A 23,819-nucleotide genomic window follows, 5' to 3' on the forward strand; every position below is an offset into this window, starting at 1 on the left:
GCTCACAAACTGCCAACTGAAATGCACTCTCCCAGGCTTAGGTGATCAGAGATGGCAGCATTAAGGAACACACAGCCCCTCCATGTTTATTCTCATTGCCTTGAAAAGGTACACTCAGCCTGGTAACCGCCCAGGGTCCCAGGCTGGGAGGGCCCACTCTACCCAATCCAAAGCCACCTTTCATGTGAAGATATAATATGTTGCAGGAGCCAGTGGCCTTCCTGCGACCCCACATCATTGTAGATTGAAACATTTAGAGGTGTTCCAGGAGGAGCCCGCAGATATGGCTATCCAATAGTAGAATTAACAACTGTAGGACATACATATTGTTCACCTAAACTGACCAATGTGATTGCTGATAGGTTTTTGGGACAGAGCTTGGTTTTGTGACATCACACCTGGATAAAACCAGTTGACACACGCTCAGAAGACGAAAACCCTGGAGAATTCATGTTTTTCTAGTGTTAGCCCTGTCGTTTTGTTAGATAATAAAGACAGTAAGCTTTTCCCCATGGCTGAGTCTTCCGTTATTGCAGTGTTTTTTTTTTTTTCATGGGCCCGAGTGTCTCTCTGCTGGCAATTTGGGTGACTGTTATAGAGCCCTTGCTGCTACAACAATGGTCTTCTGAAAAGCCCCCAATGAACCCTCGCCTGTTAAACTGTAGGGAAGTGCTCCCCATGCATAGGCTGCTTTGCCATGTTGGCCGCAAAGGACAGGGCATGGGATTATTTAATTTCTTTGACATGCAAGTTATTTAGTCTTAGTCCCTATAGAAGGGTGCTGGAGGTTCAAGTGTATTCCCCTATATAATCTTCATGAGTCGAGAGATGAAATAAGGGGTTGGCTGGAAGCTAATATGAGTGTAGGCGAATTTTGTTTTATTCCTGACGACAACTGGTTGACAGGGAAGCTTCCTTCCCATAGAGGGATGGTAAGTCTTATCAAGGAAGTGGGCCAACTATCTGACCCCCCTTGTACAATACAATATAATATCCACTACAACCCAATCATCGCACACATCTCCGCTGTCATTGTGACTTTTATCTCTGGGAGCTTTGATCCCAGATGGAATGAAAGCTTTGAAGCACTTTGTCATCTGTTGGAGGGAAACCCGAGTCACCCGGATGGGACTTCCTTGCAAGGCTACTATAGAGAGATGGTGCTGGTAAGGCTAGATTTCTAATGGTAATTAAGGCTAGATTTGTAATGGTATTGCTAGCACTTGAAGATGGGCTGCTGCTACTTCATTTGTTTATTACGTTTTTGTAAACGCTAGATACCATTGCATGGTAACTGTATAATTTGTATAAAAGGAGATTAGGAAAGTGAAGAAATTGGCAACACTGAAGAAAATTAGAAATTAAAAATTGTTGTAAAAAAATAAGTCATTGAAGGCATGCATGAACATGGGCTGTTTTCTCAAGTGATGGGGCAAAGGATTAGGAGCAATAGGCTGGCTTAAACAGGTGGATCTTTAAGGCGTGTTTGAGGTTCAGACTGTTGGTTTGAAGATGGACATGCAGGGTTATAGAGTTCCATAAAGAAGCGCCTTGGTAGTGAAGAGCTTCACATCCATAGCGGGCGAGTCTCAGTATGCGGGGAGTCAAGCTAGTTATGGGCAGTCATCTTAGGTGTCTGTTCGGCAGATAGGGAGTGATCGCTTTTTTCAAGTGATGTGGAGCTGACCATGTATAGTTGTGTGTATCAGGCCCAGAATCTTGAAGTCAATGAGTTGTTAAGTCGGCAACCAATGGAAAAACTTGGATGCCCCGATGATATGGTCAGTGTTCTTCAGCACAAAAATCAATTGAGGGTTGTAGCCTTGAACCTTATACAATCTTTGCAGCGTTTTGTTCAAACCTCCAGCATAGATGCCTTTGCAGTAGTCAAGGCAGGACATGACCACTACCATCTACAATGGTAATTCTTTGGGAAATCATAAGCAGAGCATGATGCCTCCATACAGTCTTGGAAGATAGTATGCAGATTTTATGACAGCATTGACTTGTGAGCTGAAAGATAGCTCACTGCCAAAGATTGTTAGAACTGATATAATATTGTTTCGTCCTCATTGTATATGTTGGCCTATGCCCAGTCGCTTTGCGAGGAAATCCGCATTGCAAGGTCGTGACCTTAAGTGAATCAAGCCTCCATTCTAGGTTAAAGCCGCCATTTTAGTTTATCGTACAAAGTCACCCTGTGGCCTAAAATGGCGTCTTGTGTTCTCTTGTTCTTGCTTTAACCTCTTCAACCTCTGTAGGAGAGTTAATGTCCAACCTGCTTTCAGGCTACATGTTAGGGTCATGTAGACCTTCTCCTTTGTTGACCTCGGGATCAGGGGATTACTTGAATTGGCGATGTTAGCCTACAAGTATACAAGAACAATAACGCTATCTAAACACGATATGTGAAACATCTGTATGATCTGTATTAAAGCAATGTGTAAAGAGTGTAAAGTTAAACCTAGAGAATAATAGTGTTTGTTAGCAAATGTATTAAAAAAAGTAAACCACATGCACGAGATATGTAAATTAGGAACTAACCTGGCGCGACCCTAGCCCAGTACATGATTAACTTGTAAGAGGCTGGACATCGTTATAACGAAACTGTATAAATACGCTTATGTCCAGCTAGCAAATCCTGTTCACTGCTCAAATTGAACCCTGCTTGTGGTCTCTGTGATGTACTGACGGCCAAATAGCCATTTGTGTACTTTGTTTTGTAAACTGTCCAGAATTGCAATAAAGATTCTGGGAATCTTTACAAGCCCGTGTTGGTGTATTTCTCTTTGCATGGTGTAAAAGCCTTAATATTGTATTTTCTGATTCCACAAGATGACTGCCAGGTTTTCATCCTGAGAAGTTGGGGTAGGTAGATCTTCGTCAGCCGGCCATGATAAAGGTCGGCAGGCCAGGTCACCAGAGCCCATCAACTGTACTTTGGTTTTGGTGGTGCTAGGCAAAGGTGGTTGCTAGCCATCCAATGATGAACATGGAGAAGGCATTTACCAAAAGTCGCATGGCCTCCAATGCCTTCCAGAGGTTTCAGATGTAGCTCGGCATCATCAGCATATATGTGCAAGCCAATGTCCTAGCGACTTAGAATTTAAGCTAGTTGGGTTAGATAACTGTAATAAAGGATCAGCAACAGCATTGACCGCAGGTCAGTCCAAAGCTAATTGTGGTTATTGATGATAAGAAAAGACCCACCCTGATGTGGCGAGTGTGGGCTGTAAGAATGGAGGTGAACTTTTGTATTTCTATATGATCTAGATGCATATTGACCTTCAATGTCTTGAGTAAGAAAGCATGGCCCACAGTATCAAGTGCTTCAGACCAATCCAATAGCACGAGGGCATAGAGGAGATGTTTGCCCATAATCTGCAGTAATTTAACTCTAATATCCATGAATGGGATTTCAGGGCTTGTTACGGGCAGCAGTGTGGGAAGCTAAATTGATATTTGTTAAGTAGGCCATGCATCACAAGGTGGCCAGATAGCTTGACCTACCTTTTTCTGGGACTTTGGCAACACAAATGTGACCAGCGATAGGTTTTGAGTTAGCTAGGAAATCTGGGTCAGCCATCATTTTTTAAAAATAGTGATGTGATTTCATTGCATGTTGGGATTTTTCCGGGATGGCACCAAGACTCCATGATGCATTCACGACATCAGTCAAAAGGGTGGAGTGGGTGGTTTTGTTGCAAGCACCAGAAATGACCATATTCCCCTAGCATTCCAGAAAGATCAAGCATAATATGCCATCAGCAGTCCATGTGTCATCTGACGGGTGGGGCAGCACTAAGAGTTGTGTGAAGATTGCAACTCTGCCGCGCCGAGAGCAACATATGCAACTGTACAGATGCACGAGTCCCCAGGAGCTTTACACTCATGGTAGGCCATCTTTTAATAATGATACTAGAGCTCAGTGATACTGATAGGCTGTGCCCGGTGAAACTATGCCATGGGAAGTAGGCCTCCATGTCAAGCAATGGTTGGGAGAACCTATACCCCAACACATTAAAGCCAAACTTGTAACAAGTGACTTGCCGGCATGGCGCATCCCCGATCTGTAAACTCGCGAGCAGCCACAGTATATATTTCTCATCATGAAGGCGGGCTATTGACGTGAAAACAAGGTCTTTGTCAATATCTTGCTTTTAAAACATCTGATTATTTTTCATGGCACTATTGCTTTAACGACAGCACTAACTAGTGCTGGCACGGAAGTGCTTGGAATTGGGCCAGAGGTGACTGCTCGACCTTATGTGCCTGTGACGCTAAATTCTCAACTTTCCCAACGTTGAAAACTGCCCATGGGCTGTCCTGAAGGATTCTACTGTAGCCACAACCCACCCGCGAGCCAGAAAACTGAGGCGGTTCATGAAAAATTCCATGAAGCAGCCACAGAGAGGAAGCATGAAAAAAGCATCCCGGACTATGAACAGTGAGAGACTACTTAACATCTATTGAGGCTTTTCTCTGGGGAAAAGCAACCACTGGCTCTTCAGTTGTTATGGACTACAACTCCCCACAGCCCCAGCCAGCATAGATACTGGTGAGGGAGCATTTGAAGTTCAAAATACCTAGAGAAACCGCTGCCCTATGGCCTTTATAGTCATTCAGTTAAAGGTTTCCGATTGCCTCGCTACATATCCTATAAATCGGTTATCTGAAATAACGTGTCCTGCTCTTTTATCAACTGTGGCAGCCATTTTGGAACAGCACTGTGCCTTTAAGGTGACATGTGCTCCGATGGCTACGCAAACAACGTTACGTGTTATTAGAGACCTGTAGTCGAGAATGGCGTTGACAGCTGTAGCAGTTGTCATTTCCCGTAAACATACAGGGCGGTCACGTCATGCAAGATAAACATTCTCTATTGTGCTGCATTGGTTTTTCCATGCAATCCTGAACTTCTAACAAAACCAGAAGTTTGAAGCTATGCCATGTACGTTTGACCTTAAATGTAAATAAGACCTTGCTGGCCAAACAAAAGTCAACCAGTTAACTAATGGATTTGGGGAACATATGGGGTGCATACAGCCGTACTCTGGCATCCCTATATGAACATCAGTCACAATATGGCAGTCTGATGGTGTGAAAGCCGCCCTAATAACATACACCAATAACATGCCTATTTCAAGCATCATCGCAGCAAAGCACAGGCAATTCGTTTATACAGCAAAGAAACAGACCAGACAAGCAACATAATGCGATTAAACAGAAACAGCAACAGATAATATGAAACCATAAGGGGACTAAGCCGAGCACCAGCTGAAGTGTTCCACCGAGGCGCATGGGGTCTGCCACAGGCGTGCATGTCTAACATCTCAGACTTGCAAACAAAAGGAGAAAATACAGGGACATATTGCATGTATGCTAAAGACAAATGAAGGCAACAGAAAGCACAAACACCCAGTGGCAAGTACAGAGTTAAACAAGTTCGGAGTTTTGTTCTTCTGAGAAAATGACAAAAAGAAAAACGCGGTAAAAACGAAGCACTTAGAAAGTCATGAACAGCTAGTAAAATGTAAAAATGACAGAAGTTAGGGGAATAAACTGAAAAACCTCTGCTGCTGACGCATGTTTTTAAGGAATATTTAAGAGAGACATCGGCGGGACAACACTAAAAAAAATAAGAGTTCTCAAGAAGGACTGCTTAGGGTGGTCATCATAATGCTTGCCGCCTTTAAGGGGCCATACATTCAAAGCTAAGTGCTATTCTTCTTGAGTTCAACACTTCAGTGAACAGGACAAACGAACCCCCTAAAGCACCCCTCAGCGCACGGCTAGGTCTCGCAATCCCCTCCCCCCATAAACAGGTCATTCGCAGACAAAGCTATGAGTAGGCGGAACCACCGGCTGCTACTCCCTGGTGCAAGAGCGAGGATTGGAGTCCCACCAAGTGCTGCGACATCAGGCTTGGTGCCACCACCAGGGTCTCTGGATGGAATGGCTGGCATTACACTTAATCAAAGAGGCTCGAACTTTCTGGACAATCAGGGCGCTAAGAGTGATTCAATTAGTCTCGGCTACTCTGACTGGCAGGAATTCAGGGCATTCTGCCAATCCTCTCCCCTTTCTAGCCAATTCCTAGAAAGATGATACAAAAGGCAGCGTGGAATCAAGAGGAATTCTGCCAGTTGCTGCAGAAAACGTTTGCCCCACTCTCTAGGCCCAACAACAGGTTACAGGTCAGCCGCATAATCCTCAAATGCACTATCTGCCTGCAGGGCCGAAGCACGTAAATAATGCACAAGAAACTAGCAGAGGCAGTAGTGCTTGCAATAAACACCCCGAATCATGTATGCATGACAATATAACAATCTGAACATCACTAGGGCTGGCATGAATTACCCTCACCTAAAAAAGCCACCCCGTGAGGCTAGCAATCTAGCAAATGACAGAATGTTATAGCACATGCCCTCTGCAATAAAAGAATAGCTCAAAAAGCAATTATGAAACAGATCAGAGACTTATTAGAAAGCCACAGAGTCCTAGCTGAGGGGCAAACCACTTTAGGTCAAACTGACACTACGACCGACAACTGATGTAGTGTCGTGACCATCCTACTACAAGATCACATCGCTCCTTCCGTTACAAGAGACCACCAAATACTGTTTGTCCGACTCAAGGAATTAGTGAGAACCAGACACATAGGACGGTGCTAATTGTCTTCCTTAGTGACCCATAAGCACACACAACTCAACATTTGGGAAATTAACTCCCCGGGTCTCCTCAAACTCACCAGTACTCCTCGACATTTAGACAAAGCCATGGCATGACGTACGAGCCTGACTGGAGGGAGCGTTTACAATATAAATAAATCAATGCATGCTGTAAACATGAATCCCTACTTCTTACGTGTTCAATAAGTTAGACATGCTCCACAGCCACTCTCAATCGTTAAAAGTGTGCTCAACATTCAATGGCTCTGCCTCAGGAGCTGGAAAGCTATGATACTATTGAAAGTCTTGAAATCCTACCTCATAAATCTCTCTTCAGTGTTCATGTCCATGCCATTGATTGGAATGCCAAGAGCCTGGCAAACCAAGGTCAAACCCGGGGCTACAATTCAATCTCTCTCCAGAATACGTGATCATGCCATTTCATGGCATGCCCAATGTCTCACAAACCAAGGTCAAACCCGGGGCTACAATTCAATCTCTCTCCAGAATACGTGATCATGCCATTTCATGGCATGCCCAATGTCTCACAAACCAAGGTCAAACCCGGGCCTACAATTCAATCTCTCTCCAGAATACGTGATCATGCCATTTCATGGCATGCCCAATGTCTCACAAACCAAGGTCAAACCCGGGGCTACAATTCAATCTCTCTCCAGAATACATGATCATGCCATTTCATGGCATGCCCAATGTCTCACAAACCAAGGTCAAACCCGGGCCTACAATTCAATCTCTCTCCAGAATACATGATCATGCCATTTCATGGCATGCCCAATGTCTCACAAACCAAGGTCAAACCCGGGGCTACAATTCAATCTCTCTCCAGAATACATGATCATGCCATTTCATGGCATGCCCAATGTCTCACAAACCAAGGTCAAACCCGGGCCTACAATTCAATCTCTCTCCAGAATACATGATCATGCCATTTCATGGCATGCCCAATGTCTCACAAACCAAGGTCAAACCCGGGCCTACAATTCAATCTCTCTCCAGAATACATGATCATGCCATTTCATGGCATGCCCAATGTCTCACAAACCAAGGTCAAACCCGGGGCTACAATTCAATCTCTCTCCAGAATACATGATCATGCCATTTCATGGCATGCCCAATATCCCAAGGTCAAACCCGGGGCTACAATTTAATCTCTCTCCAGAATATATGATCATGCCATTTCATGGCATGCCCAATGTCTCACAAACCAAGGTCAAACCCTGGGACTTCAATTCAATCTCTCTCCAGCATTGATGCCCATGCCCATTCAAGGCATGCCCAATGTCTGACAAACCAAAGTCAAACCCTGAGGCTTCAATGCGATCACTCACGAGAATACATCCTCATGCCGTTTTATGGCATGCCCAAAATCGACAAAGTCAAAACCTGGGCCTTCAGTTCAATTCCTAACTAAGCTTAACAGTGAAAAGAACTATATTGGCCGAAGTCAGCCCCTGATACACAATGGACTTCAAGGAATGAAGACACTTTCTGAACAACCAAAAACAGCCACACTATTAAGGGCAACCGTTTAGAAAAAAATCTGATGGCCAAGTGGTACCGTCAGATCATTCCCTATATGCAGCGGGTGTGCATAGGAGAAATTAAGATAGCCATGACCACTCTCTTAAAATGTTGAATTAAAAGGACGGAGTGATGGGAGAATCAATGGTAGAGCTCAATGGGCCAACAGTTGGCTGGAGACCTACCTCAGTTGAAAATGAGCTCATGGTTGTCTTGTTCTAAGCTCTACAGGATGCTCAAGCACAAGAGTTCTTCTACAACCGAAAGCCATCTGCTTTTCAGACCAAGCCTACTGAGTCCTTGACTTTAATTATACATTATTCTCCAACAGAGCCATCCACTCATCTTCGGCCAAACAACTGTAAAAACATAAAACAACACAAATTGGCACCAACTTTCCATCATCCCAAAGCTTGGGCTTGTGAATATTTTCCCTCAATTTTAAAAGCCCTATAAGACCAGGCATACTTTAAGACACAGTTTAAGAGAGGATTCCACCACTAAAACCTAGACCCATCCTCTCCTATGGCCTTAGCTCTCTGGGGCCTCGTGCTGCGTTGATGTCGCCCTTACGTGGACGAATGAAGGACATTATAGCACCCTGAGAACTCTCTGGCCGTCATAGACTCTGGTCTACCTCTGACTGCTGCTTCCTGTTTACCTCACGTCCCTCTTTCCACTCACCCTCCATCTTCCTCACCTTTCTCACTCTTCCTCTCCCTTCCTTTCTTCTCCTTTTTAGATGCCCTACATTGAATAGCTTCGCATGTTTTGGTATCATAAAAATCTGTAATTAAATGTTTAAAAAAGTCAAGAAGGATGGCACGTAAGAGTCACACTCAACCTGGCTGACTCGATGATCCAGGAGGTGCTTTCTGTTTGACTGGCACTGGGCGTTAATGGAACGAACCCAGACCACGTGCTGTCCTCTCTCTGTGTAGCTACTGTGAATGCTTCCGAAACATGGCAAGGCATTGTTTTCTGAACATGATACAAATAGTGGGGTTTCTGAATTGTCAAAGATAATTTGTAAATGTCATGCCATCAATAAAAAAGATAGAGACGGGAAACACAGAAACAGAAAAAGGAGTGCTTCAAAAGCTTTTTGAAGCACTCTTCAAACATTACTGAACTCCCATTGGATGCAGTTTAGGACTTAAGGCCTAGCAATTAGAGTTCAGCAAATGATGATCCATTGAATGCAATTGAGGGGATGGGCAAATAAGAGGGATTGGTTATGAAGTACGGTAAGTGGGTGATTGTTTTGCCATTTGCTTCAGGGTGGGGCAAGTCTGCAACATAGCGATGCAAAAACTGGGGGCAGGTAGAGGTGAAAATGGAGACATGCAAGAAAGAAAAGTGACTACAGGCTTGAGCTGAGCTGCCAATTGTATGGCCACCTTTTCATGGATCACTTTACTCAGCCCTCGCTTTTTTCGCCAACAGCACTTTACCTCCTGGGGCTTGGAGGTCTAAACCTATAACGGAGAAAGTGAGAGTGGAACTAAACGTCCCAGCTTGCACACAATTGTCAGGCAACAGGCAGGACTGGATACAAATACCTTGGCTAAGAGTAGCCAGGCGACAACCATGGACCTTCCAGCAGTACTCACGCAGCAGGAGAATGGCTGGAGAAGCTGAGGCGCACCACTGAATCAATAAATCGAGTTAAATGTTCCGTAGAACGTTCCATAATGGAATCGTTGTTCAGGTGCAGTGGGGTAACATCCCCCGACCATTTGAGACCTCAGCAAAACAGTAAAAAGAAGAATATACACGTTGTTTCCAACGTGTGACCCCCCCCACCCCCGTGCACTCCTGTGGAACTAATCCCAATTGGGTTCAGAGATAATTCTGAGTTCGAAAAAAATACTTTGCTCAAATTCAAAGAGATATTTGTTTAATATAAGAAACACAAGTTAAATTGAAAGGAACAACGTCAGTTCTTATGTCGAACCTCACACTGGATTCAAAGTAGCAAAATAAACAATTTTGGAAAAACTAATTTGAGAAAAAATTGCTTTTCAGAACCACATTGGGATTAGTGCCACGGGAGTGCACCACTGGGGGTCACCGGTCGGAAACAACAGGTTTACTCTTTTTACTGAGGGCTCCACGAAACCATGAACAATTGAGACCAGCTAAAGGAGCCTCACGAAGTGGCTGTGTGGGAAGTACTCCATCGAAGGGCACAGTCATACTATGGGACTATGGGAGTAGTAGTTTATCCGAGGACACTGTCATGCCATGGGGCCTTGAGAGTAGTCGTCTATCCAATGACTTAGTCATATCATGGGACTACGAGAGTAGTAGCCTATCCAAGGGCACAGTCATACTATAGGACTATGGGAGCAGTAGTCTATCCAAGGGCACAGTCATACTATGGGAGTAGTAGCCTACCCAAGGACACTCATATTAATGGATTATGGAAGTAGTAGTCCATCCAAGGACACTGTCATGCCATGGGGCCTTGCGAGTAGTCGTCTATCCAATGACTTAGTCATACCATGGGACTACTGGAGTAGTGTCTATCCAAGGACTCTGTCACACTATGTGACTATAGGAGTAGTATTCCAACAAGGACACTGTCATAATATGGGAATCACCGTCTATCCAGGGACACTGTCATACTATGAGACTACGGGAATAGCAAACTACCCGAGAACACTGTCATAATAATGGATTATGGGAGTAGTAGTCTATGCAAGGATTATGTTAGACAGTGAGAGTAGTATTCTATCCAAGGACTTTGTTATACTATGGGACTAGTAGACAATACAAGGACACTGTCATACTATGGAACTATTGGAGTCATAGTCTATCCGAGGACGCAGTCATACTATGGGACTATGGGAGTAGTAGTCTATCCAAGGATCCTGTCATAACATGGAACTATGAGAGTAGTAGCCTATGCAAGGACAATGTCATACTATGGGACTCGTATTCTATTAGAGCGCACTGTCATACAATGGGACTATGGGAGTCGTAGTATATCCAAGGATACAGCCAAACTGCTGTTATCTTTCAGAACAGAACTAGTAGTTTGATTGTTGATCAGTGAGAGCTAATGAGCAAATGTGCATGTGTGGCACCAGAACTCTGGATCTGATGCCAGGGGAATGCAAGGTAACCATGGTGAGCAAAACCCCTCCCTATGAATTGGCCCTATGATTATATACTTAGACCTCGGAAGCCCGGACAAATATATGGGGGAGGCAGAAGGGGGAAGATGCAATAGGCAGAGACCAAAATAAATCTTGCAGAAGTGTGCCCAGAAGAAAGACAGTAGAGGACTGTAACCCGCATGGGACAGTGTTTGTGTTGTACTGAAAATGGATAACACGGCACGAGAAACAAACATCTTTTGTAGGGTTGGTTTGTATGTGGTGACTTGGCTTTTAAGCATATTGTATGTAACAGATGTAAATAATTACTGACCTCCTTTCAATCGAAGGAAGGGCCAGGTTTCTGCCACCGAAGATCGCCAGCACAGTGCCAGTTCAGATTAAAGGTTTCACCCACCCCCTTGGTATCGGGAGCCTATTTCTATCACGGTCCATCCAACTGTCCCCGCATCTTGACCACCCGCACCCTGTCACTGCGCATCCTTTGATATTTGCTGGGGAATCTGCTCACAGTGTAGGCAACCGCCTCACCTTGCTTTTCCCTAGAGCAGGATCTGCATGCAGGTAGTTGTATAGACCGTTTCCCCAATGCAGAGATTGTGCCGTGCACCCGTAAAGTGGTGGTGGGTCTTGCCTCTTCTGCAAGCCAGCATTTTTCTGATGCTGCTTATCCTTTCCATGGTAAAACAGGCCTTCGAATGTTGAACACCTTTTGTAGATATCGGTGTTCTCTATCAGATACAAATTTAAAGGGCAACTCCCTTTAGTTTGACGTTTTGTTAAGCTTTGGACAGCAGTCAAGCCAAAATGTGTGGCTGCCTCAGTGAATATCGGCTGGTGCGCAGCCTCTGATTGTGCCTTGATTATGTAGCAAAATTCTAGCTAAAGCAATGGAGGGGTTGTCTGAGTGGTGTGCAGATTATCATGGACATGTGTTTTAGCCTCTGCACCAGAAACATTACGAAAGGCAGCCAGCAGGCGAGTTGAAATCCTAAACAACCACTAAAGAAATCCATTGAGATTTCTTGGTCAGCGATACAGATAGGCACCAGTCAAAATGTTTGCAATGCCCAGCACTGATGTCAACAGCAAGATCAAAAGTGCAAATACATGGAAAGAAAAGGGAAAGGAGGAATTAGAGAGACCGAAGTAGGTCTAAATCTCTCAATAAAGCCCTGTTAGACATCGAAAGAGTACAGTACATTGTAGCTATTGTAGTGGTATTGTAAGTGGTGTTGTACTGAGGCAGGTCCTGCATCACTAGTAAGCCTGAACGGATACATTCCACTGAATCCGGCATCACCCGAATGTTCACTGTATTGGGGTGATTCGGGTTTGTTTGAAAGATTTGGGTGAAGCTCATGGCAATTTCATGCTGATGAAATGTTGCTATAAAGATTGGTTAAAGAGGTCAGACATTTTCCCGCCAGCACATGATCAAAGCAAACACAATATAAAGTTAATGCAGTAGGTTACATTTCCCACCGGGGATGCTCAAAGAAAGTGAAGTGTCTACATGACTAATGGCTTGCACGTGGCGGTTTCTTTAATAGAGAAACCAAAATTAACTGTTTGCAACTCACAAAAAAAAAGTTATATTTATTTTAAAGCACTTAGTTCCAAATTCACAAAAAGTAATGTAAATAAAATTAAACAGAGGATGCATGTTTTATTTGCATTATGTGGATAAATGTGCGGTTCACTTTATTCCCAAAGGTAGCCTGCACATTTCTCACGGAGCTTTGCTACAGAACAAATGATGTGGCCATCTCCCTTGAATACATTGTGGGGAAGGAACGTGTATGGTGCTCCCTGCACCCACAAGGATGCTTGGAGTGCACTTTATCTAATTGTGAAATATGCAAACAAACATTTCATTCCCTGTTTGAGGGCTATTAATGCAAGCAGGACAGCAGCGGTTCATGCCACTGCTGTTCCAGCTTTTTATAAAATGCATAAATGGGTCTTAAATGACCATGTCATGCATTGCACCTGTTCCATAGAGGTGCAGGAAAATGTGTTTGTTTTCTGCAGATTCTAATATGCATCCTGTTTCAAAATTTAAGATACACATGAAAATTTGCAGAAAAAGCCCCTTATTTTTCCAAATGTGCAAAGTGGATGAAATATGGAATCTGAATGTGTGCATCGATGAGGGACGCAGTCAAAGGAACTTGGTGAATTTGGGACATCTTGTTTGGGCGCAAGTGATGCGATGCTTTAGTCCTAATAGGCCTCTAACAGTTGTTATATGTTATGCTTTTGTTCCCAAATACGGAGATCTTAACATTGCACTCCTCCCGAACTTAATGTAATTCCTATAAAGAACATCTGAGTCTATATCATGAATCCTTGACATTTAAATGACTCTGCCTAGGCCCAACTAGCCTTTCTGATATGATATGATATGACATTTATAACGCGCCTATACACAAGTGTTTCAAGGCGCCACAAGGCAAGGGAGGGGAAAAAGAGGGAAGACAGAGACAGCGATCCTACTACGCCAGGTGGCATCGAGTTTGCGCAAGTGCAGGGAAGGGGGCAGTGCAATACATAGGATGACAGTGAGAATATAGAAAAATAAATAGAATAGACAGAAGTGCAGCCAGCTGATGGCAAGTACAAGGGTAAGTGCAGACATCAGGTGTCAGGTGTTAGTAGGGGCTGTAGGAAACAGTCCCTAAGTGCAAAGGTTGCCAGGGGGGGTAGTGCAGGTGTGCAACTGGCGGGGGGGCTTGTGCCCAAGATCAGAGGGTAGCCAGGTAACCAGTGTAGTTATGGATTCAGCCAGGAGATCAGCAGGGGAGAGGAGGAGAGAAAGCAGAAGCAAAGAGGGTGGTCTTGAGGTGATTCCGGAACCGGAGATGGTTCTCCTCAAGTTTCAGAGAGGCAGGGAGGCTTTACCACAGGGATGCCCTAGCAGAAGAAAGAGATCTACCCCCAACTCGCTGCTTGGAGAAGCGACTAACCCAGAGGAAGTTGGAGGTGGATGAGAGAAGAGCTCGAGAAGGAAGATATTTAGGAAGAGAGCATTGAAGGTATTGAGGTACTAGGCCCCAGAAGGCCTTGTGGACAATGCAGAGGGTTTTGAACTTAATCCTCACAGCCACTGGGAGCCAGTGCAGAGATGTCAGTCCAGGGGAGATGCAATCCATGGGCTTGCGGCCAAGAACAAGTCTCGCAGTCCTGTTTTGGATAAGTTGCATATGGAGGAGAGTAGAGGTAGGCAGATTTAGAAAGAGGCTATTGCAGTAGTCCAGCCTAGAGGGAACCAGAGCTCTGGAGTCATTGAGCTTCTGGGGGAAGGAGAGGAAAGGAAGAATACCTCTGATGAGGTGAAGCTGGTAGTGTGACTTCTTAGAGATGTCAGAGATGTGAGGAGAGAAGAAATGTATGGAGTCAAAGATGACCCCAAGGTTTTTAGCCTCAAGAGGGCCAAGAGAGGCCGGCCAGAGAGTGACAGGAAAGGAGGGAGCAGGTGTGCCAGTGAGGAGAATCTCGGTCTTACTGGCATTAAGGCAGAGATCATTGGTGGCACCCCACTCCTGGATGGCTGACAGAAAGTCAGAGATGAGAGAAGGAGAAGAGTTGGCTGAAGGGAGCCTGAACATGAGCAGAGTGTCATCCGCATAGCAGTGAAAGTTGGAGAAGAGAGCGGCTATGCAGTGGGCAAGAAGTGCCAGGTATTGGTTGAACATCCACGGAGAGAGGTTAGAACCCTGGGGAACACCACAGGTAGAGAAAGAGATAGAGGAGAGGAAGGACCCAAGTTGGACCTGGGAGGGTCGATCGGAGAGGAAGGTGGTCAGCCAAGCCAGGGCCCGATTGGTGATACCCAGGTTATCGCGAAGACGGTTGAGCAGGAGGGCATGGTTGACTTTGTCAAAGGCAGAAGAGAGATCAAGTAAGAGGAGGACACCGGGGGTGTTGGGATCGAGGTTGGAGAGCAGGTCTTTATGGATGTTCAGGAGAGCAGTGTCGGTGCTTCTGGCAGCTCTGAAGCCAGACTGATGGTCATGAAGACAGCCAACAGATTCAGAGTGAGGATTAAGCTGGGAGATGGCCAGATTTTCCAGGAGTTTGCCCAGGAAAGGAGTGTTGGCAGTTGGACGATAGTTCGCCGGACAGGTAGGGTCGGCAGAGGGTTTCTTAAGAAGAGGGTGCACAAGGGACTGCTTCAGGGGGGAAGAGGTCAATGACCTAATACTCTTCCTATTATTATATAACCTCAGCAGTCCTCATGGAAGCAAATCCAGTAGCGCATGCAACTTCATACATTCCAAATACATGACTGACTCTGCCCAGGCTTTTCAGAGGTCCATGTCTGTTATGAATTCCCTATATTCTAATGTTATATATAACTCAAAAATACTCAATGTACCCACCTTTGAATGATGACAAGCACAGCAGCGCATCCCTGACATGTGACGGACATGCCCTCTCACAGTTCCCTACTTCATCCTTACTATTTTGAGCAACTTCAGAAGGATGAAAGGCTGAGTTCTTCTGACCTAGATTCAAACCTGTGACCTGAAGTTTGCACGCAGATCTCTGCAGCAGGTGCCTTGGGCTACTTCGATAACTTACTGCAGAGTTGCATCTGCTATGCTGCATGGATAGCCTTCACACATGCACAGGACACCCTTTTCTCTTGTTAACCCCTCCCCACCGAGCCTCAGCCGACCCCTCCCCTTCCCCTAACTTTTCTGTCCCTTTCTGAAGCCTTTAAGGTTCGTGTTTTTCCCCAATAATCAGCGCAGAGCTTCCCGAACTTCTCTCAAATTTGTCTAAAAATCTACGGCTCTTCAAGGAGACTCGGCAGATTCAGGGTGGAAGAAAAAAATCGCAGGAACGGCCGCAAACCTCCCCGAATGTCTCTAGGAGATTTGCAAAGGCGCAGATAACGCATTGTGATGGTTTGACCAGGCTTAGCCACAGGGCGGGTGTCCACCCTTTTGTGCGAGTATCAATGAACAGGTGTAACGGGGCTATTCCACTCTCCTGCTGCCTGGACCGTAATTGCCTGAAACCACGGGTTCCCAGAGCCGTTCACGTCCCACTATGAAATAGGGGATGGGGCAGAACTCGCTTGGCGGGTTTTACACACTCTCCCACGCAAAGATAAGCCTTCCTAGTCAGACTTTCCCCTTCAGAAAAGCAGAAGCACCTTTGCAAGACGGATCGGAATTCGTCCCCATGAAACAGAGACATTATCAAAGCTTTCAACGGGAAATGCATTGTGGTAATTGAAGTCCTGGATTGCTATAATTGGTTGGGACTCAGCAGGAGATGGGTGACTGGGAGTCCCAGTGATTTGGCCATATTTCCATAAATTGTATAGAGCAGAATGCTAAACCAACACGAAAGGAAGCATTCATTCCGCAACTTAACATAAGGAAGCTTTTATAATGGCGCCATCCCACAGGAACTCGCTCTGTGAGTCGGGTGGTCTTAGCTCCACGGGGCAAAACAAGTGACCACTCAGAAAATAGCGCCTGGATCGCCGTGGCCTCTTCGCGCTCGCACCGCATCCAGCTGAAAGCACACACTGTTCTCCGGCGTTGCTTTACATTTGCTCAGACCGAGTCGCACATGTTCCCGCATTGAAGAAAAGCAAACAGCTTCCTGGCTGGGCAGGCAGGCGGGCGGCACCGGCAACGCAGCCGGCAGGTAAACAGAGACAGGCAGGCAGAGCTCGCCCTCAGAGCTCCGACCGTGGCACAGGGACTCGAAACCAACTTGCCACGGACAGGAACGTGGATTTGAGATTCCCGCTCGACAAATAGAAATTCTGGCTAAGTTGATACAAGAAAGACACCCCTTATCTAGACAAGGCAGTAGTGGTCAAGGGACGCTTTCAGGAAAGGTGCATCTGCTCGCACTTCCTGCAGCGGGTTCTGGGGACACACGCGGCTCCCCCTTTCCTGGTGCCAGCCAGGGGAGTGGCAATCACCTCCTTACCTTGTCTACGTTCTTCCAGAAGTCTGAGGTGTGTGTGGCATTGCCAGGCTGGTCCCACAGGGTGTAGTTCAAGGGTTCCACCCCCGAGGAGTTGTTGCTGTTACCCATCTTGCCGCCCAGATAACCAGAAGGCAGCGGGCATCAGGCTCCAGAAGCCGGGCCACGAACTCGCTCCATGGGCACGGGAGGAGGCAGCAGCCGCTCTGTGCGCTCGCCAGGCAGATCGGGCAGCCCTGCCACTTCCTGGTCTGCATGGAAGGAAGGGTGTGAGAGTCTGACTCGGTGACACACACGCCTGTTGCTCAGAGACACAGGTGCACAGTGGAGGCGGAGGCCTGGGGTGCAGAGAGAGCCGGGAAGCGGCGTGATCTATACCGTACCCCCCCAGTCCACACCTGAAAGACAGCCGTCTACCTGCGTCCAGAGCACTGCAACCCCCCCCAGTCTCAGGCTTCTATTTCATATTTTGTTGTCTGTTGGGAAATAGCCATGCTCTTATAATTGAACACATGTTTTAAAATAATGGTTCACAAAGCATGTTGTTGACCAGGAGCTCATTCGAATGCCAAGGTCTAGTGGGCAGATTGGGCTTTAGCCACCCCCCATGTCCCCTGGAATGTTGAGTTACTTTGACTGCCTGGCTGACCTACAGAGCCTTGGCAGGAGATGGACAAGAAACAGTGCCTGTGGCTGCACAGTTAACAAAGGCCTGGTAATTACTAATGCACAGCCTTTCATTGTTAGCAGCTGCATTCTCACAGCAGTCCTTAAGTCATACCTGCCTACATTTGAAAATCAAAAACCCTGAGATGTATGCCCCGCCCACAGCCCCACATGACTCCGCCCCTTTGCACACGCCCCGCCCACATGTCAGCATGTGCAGTTTACACTTTACAGTGGAATGCAATACATTTTATTAAATTGGCTATTAATAACCACCCAAATTTCACAGGACGAATGGCATACGCATGCCATAAAATCAATACAAACACAAAACCAAAAAAGGATATTTTCTTCAAATAGTTTTCTGAAAATTGGACCTTTCACCTTATTTGTTTGTTGTTGTTCATCAGCGTAGGGGTGAGTTGTCCGGCATGCAAACCTGATGGCTGTGGTTCAGTCCCTGAGGTCGGCATGAATTCAAAGAGGACCTTCAAATGTTCTCACTCTAGCTGGGGGTGACAGAGTCCACCCTCTGAAAAAAGTGCGTGGACTCAGTCCACATGCGTGTACCCTCGACCTGAGCCCTGGCTGAAGAAATAAGAAACGTGGAGTACTGCTTTCAACACCGGATTGAAAGCAGTATTGTACGTTTATTTTGCTTAAGCTTTCATTCTTTTTGGCCAGTTTGCCTTATGTTTTAGTCGCCCTTAAATTTAGGGTGACTAAAACATAAGGCAAACTGGCCACAAAGAATGAAAGCTTAAGCAACAAACGCAGTAATACTGCTTTCAACACCGGATTGAAAGCAGTATTGTACGTTTATTTTGCTCCAGTATGCATTCTTCTTGGGTCTCCGGGGAAAACCCGGAGATTAGGCAGGTATGCCCTAAGTCTGCGGTTACAAACGTGAAGGAGAGAGTTCACTGTTTTTAACATTGAAGCTGCGCCAAAAGTCTCGTTGGAATGTGTAAAGAAGTTAGATGCCCCCACACAAGTAAGTCTGCCCCACCCCACAGACTCTGAAGTTAGCCCCGCTCCCAACATATAAACGATCAGCTGCCCCACTCAACCCCTCGAAATGTTAGCCTTGGTGCACCCCTGCCCACAATGCATTGCTCATCTGGCTCTGAACCGTGGGTAATCTTCCAGTGGGAGCTACTGGGCGGTGCTGTGCTGTGAGTGACCTGGCTCAAATGGCTTATTCTACTTTCACATTTTAGGTGCAAGAGTTTGCTGGCGTTTGCTACACATGCCACAACTACAAGCTTGTCAGACTGCGCTTCACGGAAGAACCCTAAGAATGGTGAACCTGGCACGCAGTTGTCTGCAGCCTTGAGAACTGTATGTCTGGGGCTTTGTAGAAGATAGCGCTGCCCTATAGACAAATACTTTTTTCTGGAGCAAAGGCTTGATTTCTTTTAGCTAATTTGCATACCCACAATGCATTGCCATCTGGCTCTGAACTGGAATTGAATTTCCAGTGATTGCTACAGGTGGCACTGTGCTGTGTGAGACTTGGCTCAAATGATTTGATGCCTCTGTGTACTGGTAGGCTCCAGGGATTCTCAGCATTGACTACAACAAAGAAAGGGTCTCAGCGGCAGTAAAGTGGACACCCTGCTTTACTAAGGCATATAAACAGGTAATGAATAGTCCTGTGTCCAGGAGCAAGTCTCAGTGCCTGGAAAAAGTCTCTGGTCGGTCGCCTGCTTTCTCAGCATGCGCTCCAAGGACTCGCGCGCATGGTGTTTTCCACATCTGGCATGCCTATGCCCACCGGCATCATTCCACGTGTGTATGGGACTTGGCACAAGCGGACATTACCACCCTTTGTCTGTACACAAACTGCGGACACTTGAGGATTCTCCAAAAAATCACAGGAGGATAGCAAAGAATTTGTACCAGTCACAAATATTTGAAATAGCATCATAATTCTGAAAGAGGGCAATAGTGCCCAGAACTTGCATATGGGGAGGTTAAACGTGAAAAATGTGGCGTTAAACACATTCAGCTGAAAGTGGTGCCTAACAGCGAACATAGCTGTTTAATGGGTCCATGTGACTGATGATAACTTGAGCCAGTCCAAGTTTGGGTTTTCACTCTGTGTTCTGGGACTTCTCGTGTTGTTTTTCTCATTTTGAGTATGGGCCTACAAATCCCAAAATGCAAAGTGAAAATTCTGGAGCGGCTCATGTCGCTCATGACATGGCGCCACTTGGCAACTACGAGTGGGGTAAGTGAACTTTAAGTGAGCAATGTTTAAAGTTAAGTGGAAATACAGTACTCCCTGCTGTTCGTGAGCCACATCAGGATAGGATAGGGCCAAAGTGCACACTGGGTGAAAAGGAGGCAGTGATTTGCGCCATGTTTATGAATAACCCTGCTCTGAGCTTCTCTGTCATTCTCATTGCCTGTCCATGGCCACTCCTCCAGCCACTCCCATGTTGCATGTGCACATCAGTGGTGATTGGATCTCCATCCCCTTAGTGACACCATTAGGTCACACATATGCATGTGCACAGATTGCACAATCTGCACCCGCACAGTGCAAGCATCTGCATGCACATTTGCTCACTGCCATCATTTTGTGAATCAGCTTCTCCTGTGAGTTTGCACTTAGGCAGACTGCACCTTTATGTGAGCACACATTCATTTGCAGCTCCGAAAGCTTCATGAATGGGAGCCAATGGTTACTCTGCTTGAGGTCCAGACCCCAGGACTTACTGTGGCAGGTGCAAACAGGACAAATGAGACATTTCCCTAAGATCCCTGTCATGTTTTGCCAATGCAAGCCTTGCTCTGGGTCCATGTAAGGAGTCATGCAGACGTGTTCCTGAGATCATTCAATTTGGGCTCTTCTTGATCATCATCATGGTGAAGGCTTCGTACATCACCAGCAACACAAAGGGCTTCTTCATGCAGGCAGGAGACCGGAGCTTTCCCCGTCTCCGCAATCGGAGGACGGCTAATTCATTTCCTCTGTATCTGCAGGTTGCTGGTGGTCTTCCCGTGATAGGGATCTCTTGGAAAATTGCAGGTATGCAGATTTGAATGAAGGATCAGCTTCATTAAGTCTGAAATATTATTGTACGCCATGGTTCGTGCACTGTATTATAATAACTAACAAAGAATTGTTAAATTCTTTGGGGATTAATATATTATCATTAAGACCCTCATTGATGGTACTGAGTTAAATGATACACAAGACATAAAAGATCTTGGCACTGGGGTGAAAACTATTGGCACTTATTTTAAAAAATGTGAAATCAGCCCAGGCTCTGAATATCCAAGAGAAATGACTGTATACACTAATTACAGATGCAAAATCAGCAGAAATGCCAAAATGAGCCAGGTCAGAGGGCACACTCAACACTTCCAAAATGGACCACTACAATCTTGCCCCTCTTCAGATCGGCTGTGAATCCCATGAGTACCCTCCAGCGATGAACCCCGAGAGAAGGTACACATCAGTATTGGCATAGGAGCAGCACACTTCTTACTTTAGTGTGCCACTTTGCACAAGGGAATGATAGTGCAGCCAGGACCTCAACGCATACATTGATGATACCCTATACAGGGGAATGCATACTGTGGTTGACGACATGCTCTCCAATGGTGCAAGATCATTTAGGGCCTATGTTCTCCCCACATTAAAACCAACAATGTGACAGACAATTGGTATGTGGCGGCTTAGTGTGAGCTAGGTGGTCAGTCAAAATGTGGAGAAAAAAAAGTTGAATGACAAAAATGTAGAAAAAAAATATAAAAAAAAAAAAAGTCGAATGTATTCTTTTTTTATTTATATGTATTTTTTGGGTTCGGTAAGTAAAAAAAAAAGGGGTAAAATAAAAAAAAATAGAAAAAAGGGGGATTGGGGGGAACCCCCCCATTTCGAAAAAAAACATATTGAAAAAGAAATTCGACTTTTTTTTTCAACATTTTTTTCTACATTTTGACTTTTCGACATTTTTGTTTTCGACCAAATGACTATAAACCTGTGAGCTATGCATTAGTGCACACTTGAAGTACACCTAATTCTTTTGCTTGGATGGCCTCAAAACTACATTTTCAGGATTTTAAATGGAATAGTCTTTAGCGGGGTGGTATCCTATTGGCCATATGGCCATTAAAAAGTTAATGTATTTATTTATTTCATGGGCATTTGTAAGGCACTTATACAAGACAGTGTTTCAAAGCACCACCAGGCGAAAGGGTGCAAGGGAACAAATAATCAAAAAATGACAAAGAATAAATCATAAAACAACAGCCGTCCTACTAAGCCTTGTGACATTCAGAGCGTGCAAGTTCAGAGAAAGAGAAGGGGGGGGAGAGGGTTAAGTGCTGGAGGGTCCCCCAGCGGGGAAGTGCCATGGGTGCCAGTTGCAGAGGCAACAGGTAAGTGCAAACGCTGAGACGTCCCAAGCGAAAGGGGGAGGTCAACCACCCACCATATAAGTGTGCAGGCCTAAGACAACACCCAGGCATGTGTAGGCCTAGTGTGGGGGGGGGGGGGTTGCTGATGGCAGTTGGGCAGATGGCCAGAACCCTATTGGACTCAAGAGGGATCAGGCCGCTAATCTCAGCGACTGTGGGGGTGGTTAGCAAGGGAGGGAGAGAGGGAAGGAGGAGGAGAAGATAAAAGACTTGAGATGATTGCAGAACTTGAGGGGATCCGATTCAAGATGGAGAGAGAGGAGACTGTTCCAGAGGAGTGACCCAGCCGAGGAGAGAGAGCTGCCCCCAGCTCTCTGCTTGTAGAAGCGTTTGACAAGCAAAGAGTTGGAGCTAGAGGATCAAAGAGATCTTGAAGGAGAGTTTTTAGTAAGATAGAGCTGCAGAAAGCATGGTCCCATGCCCCAGACAGCCTTATGGATGATGCAGAGGGTCTTGAATTGTATACATTTTTCAGCAACCGGGAGTCAGTGGAGAGATATTAGGGCTGGAGAGATACAGTCCCTGGCCTTAAGCCAAGGATACGTCTTGCAGCCATATTCTGGATTAGTTGAAGAGGACGGAGGGAAGAAAGATGTAGGTTAAGGAAGAGGCTGTTGCAATAATCCAGCCGGGAGAGGACCATGACTCTAGAGACATTGAGCTTCAAGGGGAAAGGTGAGTTAAGGGTGAATGCCTCAGAGGAGGTAAAGTTGAAAGTGGGCCTTCTTGGCAAGGTCCAAGATATGAGGAGTGAAGGAGAGAGAGGAGTCAAAGATCTCCCCCAGGGTTCTGGCTCAGTGGAGGGAGAAGGAGGAGATCCCATAGACGGTGGCCAGAATGCAGGGGGGAAGCAGGGAACAGGTGTTCCGATAGGAAGAATCTCAGTCTTACTGGCAGTAGGACAGAGATCATTGGAAGTGCACCATGAATGGATAGAAGACAGGCAGTCAGGGATGACAGAGGAGGAAGAGGAAGAGGAGGATGGGAGCTTGAAGAAGAGTTGATTGTCATCTGCTTAACACCGGAAGTGTGGAGAGAAGGCAGAGATCAGGTGAGCAAGAGGATTAATGTAGATCTTGAAGAGCCAAGGCTAGAGGTTAGAGCCATGGGGAACACCACAAGTTGAGAGAGAGGTGGAGGAGGAGAAAGAGCCCATGATCACCTGGGAGGGGTGGTCAGTGAGGAAGGAGGTCAACCAATCCAGTGCCCAGTCTGAGATACCAAGGGTATCTTGGAGTCGCTTTATGAGGATAGAGTGGTTGACCATGTCAAAGGCGGAAGAGAGGTCAAGGAGAATTAGAACAGTGGGATGGTTAGAGTAAAGATTTATGAGCAATTCAGGTGTTCAGGGGAGCAGTTTCTGTGCCTCTGGATGCACGGAATCCAGAATGATGGTCATGTAAACCACCAACGAGCTCAGTGT

The 23,819-nt window shown here is 45.9% G+C and overlaps 1 protein-coding gene across 1 annotated transcript in view; it reads right to left on the reverse strand.

Moving 5' to 3' along the window:
• Window positions 1–17,546, reverse strand: part of NIPAL2 (NIPA like domain containing 2) — a 690,092-nt gene extending 672,546 nt beyond the window's left edge. The window contains exon 1 of the mRNA XM_069621416.1: window positions 17,300–17,546. Within this exon, the coding sequence (XP_069477517.1) occupies window positions 17,300–17,407 (108 nt within the window). The 5' untranslated portion in view covers window positions 17,408–17,546. The remainder of the gene's footprint in view (window positions 1–17,299) is intronic.
• Window positions 17,547–23,819: the final 6,273 nt, after the last annotated feature.

Source organism: Ambystoma mexicanum, chromosome 5q (assembly GCF_040938575.1).
Source record: "Ambystoma mexicanum isolate Mex_15411 chromosome 5q, UKY_AmexF1_1, whole genome shotgun sequence".
In the NCBI taxonomy this organism is placed as follows: Eukaryota; Metazoa; Chordata; class Amphibia; order Caudata; family Ambystomatidae; genus Ambystoma; species Ambystoma mexicanum.